The sequence below is a fragment of the Cucumis melo genome, chromosome 11 (assembly GCF_025177605.1).
Source record: "Cucumis melo cultivar AY chromosome 11, USDA_Cmelo_AY_1.0, whole genome shotgun sequence".
Classification (NCBI taxonomy): Eukaryota; Viridiplantae; Streptophyta; class Magnoliopsida; order Cucurbitales; family Cucurbitaceae; genus Cucumis; species Cucumis melo.
This window is the reverse complement of record NC_066867.1, coordinates 30,122,780-30,135,103: the sequence shown is the minus strand read 5'-3', so window position 1 is coordinate 30,135,103 and position 12,324 is coordinate 30,122,780. Positions and strand designations below refer to the sequence as shown.

Below are 12,324 nucleotides of genomic sequence, written 5' to 3'. Positions count from 1 at the left end.
AATAATTTACCAATTTACAAAATAATTTAAAATTTTTAGTTCTCTCCGGCTAACATCTTTTCTTCTCGATTTTTACCAATTTACTAAATTAAGCTTTTTAAGTTTAAATATTTTAAACTAGAGAGAAATGAAAAAACATTAGAAGTTAACACACTTTTTTATATACTAAAGTCTACCTTCTTAGCCTTTTATGGCCGCCTGAAAAACTATTATATTTTCTATTATAAAAATTATATATAGAGAAAATTAAACTAGTGAATCAATTAAATAAACATCAAATCAAAACATTTTAATTTTTTTCCTGAAAACAAAACTTCCAACAAACACCCCCAAAACCCTAGATTTCCTTCAAGTCATTCCATCTTCTTCGTCTCTGTTGAGGATCAACGCCAACCTTCTAGAAACATACATCGTATACAACAAACGATCGAAAAATGCCACAAAATCCCACCTCTCTCTCATTCTCATTCGCTGTTTTCTACAAAACCACAATTTAAAAACCTTCTCGTCTTTTGTTTACAATATTCCATTATAAAAATTGAAAAAAAAAATTTGCTATAAGTTTGAATTTTATTTAAGAAATATCACGATTTTCAAACTATGTCTAGATGAATTGAAAAATTATTTTCATATTTTAGATACATGAAAGTAAATCTAATATATCAACTAAATATTTACTGTTTTATAAAGTTTATTAATGAAATATTTCGATAATTATAAAAAAGAATGAAAGTCTATCAAAGAGACATATAATTAGTTTAATACAAGATTGAGATAATAAAAAGGAATAAAATATTTTGGAAACTTTATTAAACTATGTTTTTTTTGAAAATATTAGAAAAAAATAAATATTATATATCAATTAAATACATATTTTAGATAATAAATATATAAACATTTATTAAATATAAATGCTAATTGGGGTATAATTTTATTAAATAAATAAATATATTATTGTTGGGTTAGAATAACTAACCAAGAATATTGTAGATAAAGATTTATATAGAAAATATTTGGTACACTGTTCTACTCAAATAAATCTCATATTGGTTAAGATCTAATATAATATCCGAGTTTGAAAAATACAATATCGAGTTTGAAAAATAAAATTCAATGATCACATAAATGTCTGATACATATATAATGTATGTGAAAGTCATAATGTACCACATAAACAAGACAATTTCCAACTTAGTATAAATAAAAAACAACATGAATGTACACGTATAGAGAGATTTATATTATTTTTACTAAACTATTCTCAATTTATTTTTTTATCTAAATCTATAGGACTTAAAGAAATGGTTGAAGAGAATAAAAAACTATTGATCAGATTCTGTAAGATCAAACTATGGGACTTATGAAATGATCCAAGGAATAAAAATACTAGCTAGGAACACCTTTTCATTGAGTATTTTGTTGGTGTTTGTTATAATTATTTATTATTTTCAACATTATTTCCAAATTCTAGTGAACTAGATTAAGAATATTTTTTATTAAAAAAAATAAAAATATTTAACTAAAGAATTGTCACGAATAACACAAAATAAATAAATAAATGAAGAGTCGGAAGACTTTTACTCCTAAATCGTTTGATATTTTGATATTTAAAAAAAAGTTAATTTATTATAACAAAACTTAAAAATATTCCTGGTTGTAACAAAAAAAAAACAATATTCACAATTGTCTCTTCAATATTTCATGTTTTTTTTTTAATATTGTTTTTCATATTCTTCATATTTGAAAATATCAAAATCATTTAAATATCATGATTATTTTTCATTGTCAATGCGATCATCTAGCATGATCAACACGACCGTTTAAATTTGAAGCATTTTTTTTGTCATTTAAAACGAACTATATGATCGTGTTGACATGATCAACAAGATCATTTAAATTTGAAGAAAAATTTTCCTTTGTTTAAAACGAGCTACACGATCGTGTTAAGATGATCTTAATGATCGCGTACCATGGTCAACACGATCGTTGATTAAAGTCTTTTTTTCATCGTTAAAAAGAGTTACTTAATTGTGTATCATGATCTAAATGATCGTACATTATTCCGTTTAGGCTGTAACATACAATTGTTCAGAAAAATATTACTCACGCACGTGTGGTCGATCAATCGTGTGTTGACTATGCTGTTTTTTGTATTTTTCATTTCTAAGTCTTTTCCGTTTTTGAAACGGTTTATATAATTTTAAAAATGTTCCTATTTAATACTTTTTTAAAAAGTGAGAATATATAATTTAAAAAAGCTAAAAGAATAAAAAACGAAATGACCTAAAATTTTAGAAGCCACGTGGGAAATCTAGCACAATCCTTACAAGCAAGAAAAATTAAAAATCGTAAATAATTAAACTAAAGGGGAAGAATTGGAAATAACATCAAATACAAGGCCTTGTTTGTTTGGATCGTGTCATGTTTAAAGCCTTCAAAGCGGAAAGTAGGTGGGGGTGCCGGGTGGGGGGGTATATTGGCAAATAATTAGATAAACAGGGGCATGCTCGCAAAATCTATATCTTAAAGTCGCATCGTAGCCAGAGGGTCGGTAGAGAGTCTTTTGGTGCTCTCTCCGTCGCGTAATTTCTGTGTCTTTTCCTTGCTGCCATTTCTTCGTTTCTTTAAGGTCTAGTTTCTAGTTTGATTTGGATTCCATTTCGCGATCTTCGATAACTATCGAGTTTTTTTTGTTTGTTGTGAGAATTCATCGGAGATCAATTTGTAGAAGAAGATTTTAGAGTTTAATCGATGGATGACGATTCATGGGATGCTCCTTTTCAAGTTTCGCGACGCTACCGATCGCGGTCCGGTACGTTTCCGATTCTTTTATTTTGGAAATTCTCTGTTTGGTTTTATTATTATTTTTTTTTGGAAATGGGCGTTCTGTTTTGATCGTCTTTTTTGTTTGTTTGGTGTAGGCGTGTATCAGGGAGATCATGAAGAAATTGAAGAGGACAATTCAAGAGCTGAATTTTTATGTCCTTTTTGCGCCGAGGATTTTGATATCGTAGGTCTTTATTGTCACGTCGACGAGGAGCACCCGGTGGAAGTCAAGAACGCGGTATGGATATTTGATAATTTTGATTTATAACATAGATATGGCCGATCTATAACACTCTGTGGTAAGAAATGATCGCATCGTTTCGTGTAAAACTCTTGTTCTTCATAATCTGGAAATTTTGTGTTTTGGTTGAGATTATTACTACTTATAGTCACAATTGGTAAACGTGGAATTGCAATATTCTGTTCTAATTTCCTTAATGAAATCTGTTCATTTTTTTCCCCTCAACCACTGTTTTATCGATCTGTTTGGATTCCACTTATAGCCTCTTTAACACCTCCATGTATTGCTGTAAGGTCATTTTGTGTAAGTGTCTAACTGCGTTTCTGGATAGCTTAATACCAAAAACCCTCGATGTCTCCTAGGTTTGGGTCTTGGGAGGTTACAGGTGCTCCTAGGTATACAAGAGCAAAACTCTTATTAGATAACACGAGCTTCCATTTGACAATGAGAGGAGTAGTCCCCATCTTATGAAGATTATCTCTACGTCTTTCCAATGTAGGACCTTTAACATGTTCCTCAAGATGGTGCCTTCTGGGTTCACTATTCTTGCGTGGGTTTTATGCGCTTTATAACACTTGATTCATCTCAAGCCCAATTAACATGAAGATCTAGTTTTGAGATGCAACCCCATGTTTATGAAGTCCAAATGAGCTTTTGGTTCGAACAAAAAAAAAAAAAAGAACACTCAAAGAAGCACCATTTTGAGTGGACATGTCGAAAACTTACGTTGAAAAGTTTGGAAAATATCACGATCCTTATAAGATATATGTGTAACTTCTCTCATTGTTAATTGGTTTTGATTTTTAAGATGGAACTTTAGGTTTATCTAATAACTCCAACTCCTAGTTATCAAGAAGGAAACAAAAGCCTTAGGATTGTAGTAAACTATGGATAAAATATGACTAAGGAGAGAAGGAGAACAAAATTTTATCTGATTAATGATGTGAATCACAAGCCCTAGCTTTGTTCACTTTCAGTTAGCTTATATCGTTTGTACTATGTGTTACTTTGGTATGTGATGAGGAGAGGGAATAAAGGGACAAATTTAAAGAATTAATGTTTTTATGGTGCCTTACTTCGTTCTTCCTGAAAGGCATCATCAGTACATTCTGCAACTATAAAGCTGGTCAAATGGGGAAATATTCTCCCCTACCATCTCATTTTTCATATCTCTGGATAGCTTGATTGCTGTATGGTCATTGTCAAGAATAAGATGCCATCAAAATTAATTTTTGCCTCACAACAGCAATATTCTAATTTCAGGTATGTCCACTATGCACAAAGAAGGTGGGGATGGATATTGTTGGCCACATCATCTCACAACATGGGAGCCTTTTCAAGATATCCTTAATCTTCCTTTGTGATAATTTATGTTCTGGTGTTGGATATTTTGTTTTCATCCTACTAACTCAACTTTCACTGATATTTCACTTTTTTCTTTGCATTTAGAACTTGTATTGTTTAGAGTTATGTTGGAATAATATCACTTTTTTCACGTTCAAGATCACTTATACTTTTAAATTAACTTGTCCAAAATCACTTTCAGGTGTATGATATTTACTTTTTTAAAAACTATAGAACCAAAGGCTAGAATGGTTATATGGAAATTATTTTTAATAAACATCTAGATCATCTTTTATTGTTAAAATTACTCTCAAACATTTCCAAATCTATGATGCTATGCCTGAAACTGAAGGACAATTCTTCCTGTCAGTCCTTCGTAATTTCTTTACTGATTTGTAGTTACTCCACTTCCTTGACTAAAAAATACGTGCAGCGACATAGGAGATTGCGAAAAATTGGATCCAATTTGACATTTTCAAAGCTGAGAAAAGAGCTTAGGGAAGGAAACTTGAGATCCCTTCTTGGTGGTTCTTTACACTCTGCACCAACAAGTACTGAGCCTGATCCATTGTTGTTTTCATTTACTTCTAATCTGCCTACGGTCAGTAAACCTGACAGGGTGCAGCCTCAGTCATCAGCCGAAGTAATTTCGTCAAAGGAAAATCCTAACGTTCTTCCAGAGAGGAGGTAAGAAACAACCTCCTCCCCCCCCCCCCCCCCCCCCCCCCCCCCCCCCCCACCACCACCACCAAAAAAAAAAAAGAAGAAAAAAAAGAAAAAAAAAAACTCTTCTGCATGTTGATCAATCTAGAGACTAAATGAAAATATGTATTTCTGTGTTACTTGTCCTGTGTATTTTGTTTCTCACTGAATTCATATCATATCATATCATCTCTCTTTCTTGCTAACATGAGTACAGCTCAGTTTCGAATCTTCACATCGGACATTTGTTGTATTCATGAAAAATAACTTAATTTCTCCTGTTGCAAAGTCTAAAACCTGAACTTATCATGGCAGCAATTCCTCAAAGTTGGCGGCTTCAAATAATAAGGATGTAAAGGAGAAGGCTCAGAAATGTGAGTTTGTACAAGGGCTGTTGATGTCTACTATTCTTGATGAGTTATGATTGGTTATAGGTTCGTCGGAGGAGGAGACCTTGCCAGTTAAAAGTACGTAACCATGAGTAACCATGAGCGTAGGTTATCGGGATGGATCAGTCTGATTTGAATGTTGCAGCAGGTGGCACGGCAATAGTTATTAGGTAATGTAAACCATGCAAGGTTCTATTATCCAAAAGTATATATGTGCATAAATGGAAAGATGGAAGTTCTTCTTTTATCAACATTTAGTACTATGATATGATAATGCAACTCTTAATCATAGATAACTCTCCCGTTCCCCTAGAACTTAAAGAGTTTGCTTGGGAAAATAATGTTAATTTCAAGCTATTTAAAAGGCTACCTTTGCTTAATATATATGTTTGTAGGCTTTGGTGCATCTTAGGTTTATTCTAAATTATGGATTGAACTAAAGCATAGTGGCCTGTTTAGTATGTTAATTTAGGCTCTTGGAACCAAAATTTTAGCCTGTAAAAATATAAAATCGCATTTCACTCACTTCCATTTTTGTGTGTTTTATTAAATTATAAAGTAGAGTTTTGGCTAGTTGTAATTGTAATAAATAGAGAAAATATTGGCTAAAATATAATTTTTATCCCTTAATTATAATTTAGTCCTTTATTTTAGTTGAATATGAACTAAACTTTGAAAAGAAAGCCAATCTTAGAGGAAAAAACCTCAAGTTGTTCATGTTGTATTTATTTATTTTGGAGATTTGGATGGGGAGATACTAATTTTTTTTTTCTCAAGGAAGTGTCTTTTCCCCCTTGTAAACTTCCTACATTTATTAGTAAGCTTTCTTTTCACTAGAAATGAGGCAGCAACTTATTACCACCGGGTTAAACTCTCGGTTATTTGGACTATTAAATGCTAAATTATTTAATTTGTAATAATTTAATCTTAATAGTTGTAATAAATTGATTTTAATATTTGTCAATGAGAAATACTTTTTTATAGGTTTTCGTATGGGGTTTCAATATTTCAATTTCACAAATCTAGAATAAGAACATACAAAGAATATTACCTAACTTAAACGTTAAGGTTAAAAAGTCGAAAATAATCCTACACATCGGGAAAAAGGATGAATGATTGACGGAAGTTAAGACTTTAGAGTTTTTGATCTGTTGATATACTTTTCCATAGATTCTTTTTTCTCCTTTATTTTTTGATAATTCAACTTCTTTTCTTTGTTGATTATACTTTGTTATGATGTTTAATTCGTTTGAATATTCGTTTGATGGTTTGTTTAACGATTCAACTTTCATACACATCGTTACACCATCTTCCATTTTTTTGGATCACTCTTTCGGCCTCTCAAGTTTCCCCTAACTAAAACTTCATTCACTTTTGATACAAAAAATGTTGTTTATTGTTTTTGGTCTTTTAATACCCATTTTGTCAATATACTTTTGCTGACTTATTTTGTTTTCTAGTTTTTGTTTTGTTATTGAATGGTCGTTTCTCTGATTATCCCTTTGAACACGCTTCCAGTGTCAAGCTTCCAATTTGACTAATTGAGTTTCAGGGATGAGATTTGAGTTTTAATACTTTCTTTTTGTTCAATTCTGTGTAATAATTATGAATTTTTTGGTTCATTTTCTAAATACTGCAAACAGGGAAAGCTAATTATTTGAATATATTAAATTGTAACTAATAGTTTGAGGTCCATTTTATTAGAAATAATTTTCTCGCTAAAATCTTAAGTAAACATTATTTTACACTTAGATAATAATGTTGTTAAAGGATATTTGAACCACTAATTTTGTAGTCACTAACACGTTCAAATACCATATGAACTAAGCTTATTTTAGTTGACCTTGATAGTGTTACTTTCTTTTCTTAAATATAGACATCCCTTGTCATGCTACATCTCAGTAATTTTATTATAACAAGATTATTCGATAATTCGTTCTTTTCTTTTCTTTGAAGAATTAATAAGGTTTTGATTTGAGTTTGGAGTTCAATACCTAAATAATATGTTCTACATATATTTGTTGGTTGAAGATTATTTCTAAATATTTTCATTTAAGGATTTCTAAACAGATGAGAAAGAATATGTTCTACATATATTTGTTGGTTGGAGATTATTTCTAAATATTTTCATTTAAGGATTTCTAAACAGATGAGAAAGATTTTATATTAGCGAAAGTAACTAACTTTACATTCAAGTACAAAAACATAATACGCAAATAAATAAATCAAAATACTTAGACATGAAACCTTATCATAGTGTAAGATTGGTATTTAAGGAGGTAAATATTTTACGTGAACATAGTACTAAAAAAATTCATGTACATTTCCAATAGTTCTTTTATAGTTTGACTCATGATAGAAAAAAATTAGTTTTAAAATATTATTAATTTTTTTTTATGTGAATAGAGGAAGTCCCTAACCTATATAAAAAGGTATACAACCTATATCGTACTTAAGTATCACGATAAAAAAAGTGTTATTCACCAAATTTATTATTGGTCTAGTTTAAATTGACTTCACTTGGCATATTATATGTTATCATGGAAAAATAATATATTTGATTCAAAATTATTATCTTAAGGAATCAATATTATATTAATACAATGTGTTATAAGTCTATATTGATAAAAAAGAAAAAGACAATTATTGGTCTCTATCATTCGACTAAGATTGATATTATATTGGGATCGTTTTCAAATCTGATAATATTTAAAAAATAATGTAAGTATTTGATTAAGATGATTGATTGACTGAATCATATGCTCTTTTATTTAGTTTACAATAATTGAGATGATTATTCAACTTCAAATTATGGGAACCTCTTTTTCTTATTATTATTGGAAAATTAGAATATGAAATCGACGGTTGGGAATGCGACCGGCTCGACTAGCTTCTAGAAATTTGTGTGGTTGATCTCACTCGCAATTCTTGTGTTATATTTAATGCCCGCTGTTCTTCAAAATAAATAAACTAATTCCCACTCTTTATGTAATATATCAATGAAAACATTTTCAAATATACTAAAATGTATAAAAATATAGTAAAATTTTATATTCTATTAATATCATCGATGAATTTTATGGTATTTTGTAAATATTAATTTTCTAAAATTTGAAATTAACAAACACATACGGTATTTTTTCATGAAATTTATAATTATTATTGTGATAGTTTCAAATATAGCAATTAGATTAAAAAATAATTAAGTATATAATAATAATTTTTTTAAAAATCGTAAATATAGAAAAATCTGACTAAATCTATTAATGATATGAGTTTATAGACCATGTTGTAAATATTAATATATTACTCATAAAAGAGTTTATTAACGATAAAAGTTTATAATAGATTTTGCTATATTTGTAAATTTTTTAAATCATTGATATATACTTGATTATTATTTTTAAAATTGCTACCAATTATAATTATCTAACAAACTTTGTAGATCGAATCTAAAATTTAATTAAAAAAATATTAAGATTAAAATTAGATATCTTAGTATAGGGAGGGATGAACAAATAAGAAACTACAGAATCGATAAGACTATTTCAACAATTTTTTTTTTTTAAAAAAATCATTCAAGTTTTGATTCATTTTTATAAATTTTAACGAATGTTAGCTTTTTTTTTAGTTCACATTTCTAATTTACTAATAAAAAATGCTCTTGTTTGTCTATGTTTTCTTCACATTCTCAGTGAAAATCAAAACACAAAATTTGTTTTTATAAAAACATGATAATTGATTCTTTTTTAAGTTGCTTATTTTTGGCTATGTAATTATTATTATTTATTTTCAAATTTACAAAACACCCCATGTTTGTGACCCTAAAGCCGAGTTGAAATTTGAAATATTAAACTGCAATTTCTAAGGGAGAAATTGCAAGAACAATTTTTTTAATTACATCAGAACAATTTAATATTAATAATCCAGCGGTAGTTAATATGATGTAATTGCATTAAATTAATAATCCAAATTTGATTTTTTTTTCCTTTTCATTCTATGTGTTCCTCTCCTATGCAAACTTTAACATTTCTATCATCATCAACTGGTGAATTTTATAATTAGAAGTGATTATATTATCAAATTGTTATCATCTCCGTTGAAAATCAACAGTATCTAATAGATCTCTAATTAAACTTTCAATTTTAAGTCGCCTAGTCTTAGGATGAGACATGTATATGTTACATTTCTTATAATACCTTTCAATCTTTTCTTTCTAAATAGGTATTTTGACCTATTCTCTATCACTTTCCAAAATTGACCACGTTATCCAAGACACGAAACTAAAGGTTTAGATTTTCATTAAACACAAAGTTCAAATTTAATTCTAATAAATCAATCTAATTTAATAATAAGTTTAATATATCATAGACTTTATAAAATAAATATGCACAAATAATATAATTGAAGGAAGGAAGTTGTGATTTAACCTAACTATATACTCCCACACTGAGGCAAAAATACCAAAATATATAATAAGGCCAATTCATTTTATTAGAAACAATAATACAACATATATATAACATTTTCTTTTTACCCTTTGAAAAATACAATTCACTCACAAACATGGAAATTAATTAACCCCACACACAATCCATGCTCCTTATTAGAAGAAGGCTAAGACACACATAAAAATAACTCAAAATGCATATATATGTTTTAAAATTAGTTGTATTCGGCGGGGTTGGCCAAGAGGTAGGCCTCGGCAGCTTTGAGAAGAGCCAATCCCTTTTCCTCGCCGCTCTTCAGTTTCCCCTCGTCGAGTTGGTTGTCTCCTTTGGTGTGGTAAACGCTAGTGCTCTTCAAAATGGAACCTCCGTCAGGACCTTCGGTTACCTTAATTTCCTTAACAATTTGGTCAATGGTTTCTGAAATAAGATCTCCTTCTAACACTGTGTATTTGTATGTTAATGATGCTTCATCCACTACGTCTAGCCTGTGTTTTATAGTTTTCAATTCCCCTCCTGCAAAAATATATATATATTCGTTATGAATATGATACAACTTCTTCTAAAAGGATTCTTAATTTATTGTATATATTCAACATTTCTTAACAAAAAAAAAAAAAAAAAAAAAAAATTAATGCATTTTATTAAATATAAAATTGAAATTTGTATCAATAAACATTATAGTATTAAATCTTTTTGTTTGTAGTCTTTTTTTTTCTTTTAGAATTTTGGTCGGAGTTCTTTGAAATTGGAAAAATTAAACCTTTCAAAAGAATAGCAAGAAAACAAAAGCAATTTCAACTTTTTTAAAGAAATATAATATTTTCTAAAAAAAACTTGTTTAAACTTGTTTTCAGAGTTGAGTTAAAGAGTTGAGACGTATTCTCTTTAACTAATTAAATTTGTTGTAAATAGATGATGAGAAAACGAGAATACAATTATCTGTTACAAACAACTATACAAATATTTTTAGTATCCGATTATTTTGTAAATTTTTTTTTATATATATAAAATGGTCAAATAGGTCAATAATTGACTAACACATTTTTAAAAGTTGTAACTAGGAGAAAAACACCAAAATGAATTAACGAAGGTAAATATAAGACTAATTACCATAATTGAAGGTGATCTTCTTGATAGTTCCAGCACCACCATCACCTTCAACAATTTCGGTTTGAGGCTGATTTGGGATAATCTTAGGGTAAAGGTTGTCAGCATCAAGAATAAATGCCTTAAAGAATTTAGTTGGAGGAATCACTGAGGTTACTTCGTTTTCGAATGTGAAAACACCCATGGCTATGTAACTTTAAAAAAAATAATTACCACTTTAACTTATAAAGGCTTTAGGTATGAGCTTGGTGATTAAGGCTTATGGATGTATGCTCTATTTATAGTTGGGAAAATGAAGCCTTCAATTTCCCTCTCAGATTTTAATATTATTTCTTAATAATTTAAAAGTTTGATTCAATTATTTTTTCAAGTCAAGATGCCAATAGCGTAGATGAAATTCCAATATAATTGAATTCCCATTCTTAATTTGTCGCTTCTTCTTCTTTATTTATTTTTAATCAAATTGATCTTTTATTATTGAACTCTTAATTGTATTTGACCAAAAATTTGGATTATGTAATGTAATAGAGAAATGAAATAATGATATTATTTTTTTAATGAAAAAACAAGACGAATATAACTTAAGAATCAAATTAGAAGGAACAAACAATCCGAACAATACAAGATAAAGAAAAACAAAAGAGAGAGGAGACACTTGTTCGACCTAACACCATAAAAGTCAAATAATGAACCAAAACATATTATTCGACCCACACGAGCATAGAGCTCTTATTGACTATAGCCTATAAAAGTTCAATAAAATAAAGTGATTGTTGTGATGTATATATATATACGTATACAATTTTCATCATCGATGAATATAGATTATTATTATATCTTATAAATATTTTCAGTAGTTATTTAATTTGTAATAATTTTTCGTATTGTCATTGCTATCGTTGAATTAACCGGAGTTGTGGATAAATGCTCACAAGAAATTTTTTTCTAAGTTTTCCCTTTAATTAATTTGGTCACAATAAAACAAATTTAATAGATATTACGTTATATATATATATATATATAAAAGTATATTAAAGCATGATTCTCATCTTGATCTATTGATGTATTTATTTATTGTTTATTGGTTTGAAACTTTGAATACACAATATAACGTTCTTCTCTATTGTAATAAATAAATAAAACGTTGTTCTCAAACTACCAATATTTTATTTATTGTGACAACAATTTTTTTTATTTATTTCTAGAAGCACCTCCATGAATAAGAAAAATACTAGAATTTTGACAATTTCTTACGATAATATTT

At 28.6% G+C, this 12,324-nt stretch overlaps 2 protein-coding genes across 2 annotated transcripts; one reads left to right on the top strand and one right to left on the bottom strand.

The window, feature by feature from the left end:
- Window positions 1-2,482: 2,482 nt before the first annotated feature.
- Window positions 2,483-5,882, top strand: LOC103498016 (protein DEHYDRATION-INDUCED 19 homolog 4-like). Its single transcript, XM_051091887.1, has 5 exons — window positions 2,483-2,812; window positions 2,922-3,064; window positions 4,331-4,408; window positions 4,839-5,098; window positions 5,429-5,882. The coding sequence occupies exons 1-5, from the start codon at window positions 2,752-2,754 to the stop codon at window positions 5,535-5,537; spliced, it is 651 nt and encodes a 216-aa protein (XP_050947844.1). The 5' UTR covers window positions 2,483-2,751; the 3' UTR covers window positions 5,538-5,882.
- A 4,091-nt stretch (window positions 5,883-9,973) lies between these two features.
- LOC103497814 (major allergen Pru ar 1-like) lies at window positions 9,974-11,320 on the bottom strand. The gene is made up of 2 exons (XM_008460169.3): window positions 11,064-11,320; window positions 9,974-10,466 (listed from the first exon to the last, which is right to left on the bottom strand). The coding sequence occupies exons 1-2, from the start codon at window positions 11,242-11,244 to the stop codon at window positions 10,168-10,170; spliced, it is 480 nt and encodes a 159-aa protein (XP_008458391.1). The 5' UTR covers window positions 11,245-11,320; the 3' UTR covers window positions 9,974-10,167.
- Between the last annotated feature and the right edge of the window lie 1,004 nt (window positions 11,321-12,324).

Excerpts from the sequence above, each read along its gene's own strand:
- LOC103498016 (XM_051091887.1), top strand. The coding sequence starts at position 2,752 with ATGGATGACGATTCATGGGATGCTCCTTTTCAAGTTTCGCGACGCTAC. Across the intron at positions 3,065-4,330 it reads CGGTGGAAGTCAAGAACGCG|GTATGTCCACTATGCACAAA; the intron begins GTATGGATATTT and ends TTCTAATTTCAG. Across the intron at positions 5,099-5,428 it reads AACGTTCTTCCAGAGAGGAG|CAATTCCTCAAAGTTGGCGG; the intron begins GTAAGAAACAAC and ends TTATCATGGCAG.
- LOC103497814 (XM_008460169.3), bottom strand. The coding sequence starts at position 11,244 with ATGGGTGTTTTCACATTCGAAAACGAAGTAACCTCAGTGATTCCTCCA. Across the intron at positions 10,467-11,063 it reads GAAGATCACCTTCAATTATG|GAGGGGAATTGAAAACTATA; the intron begins GTAATTAGTCTT and ends ATATTTTTGCAG.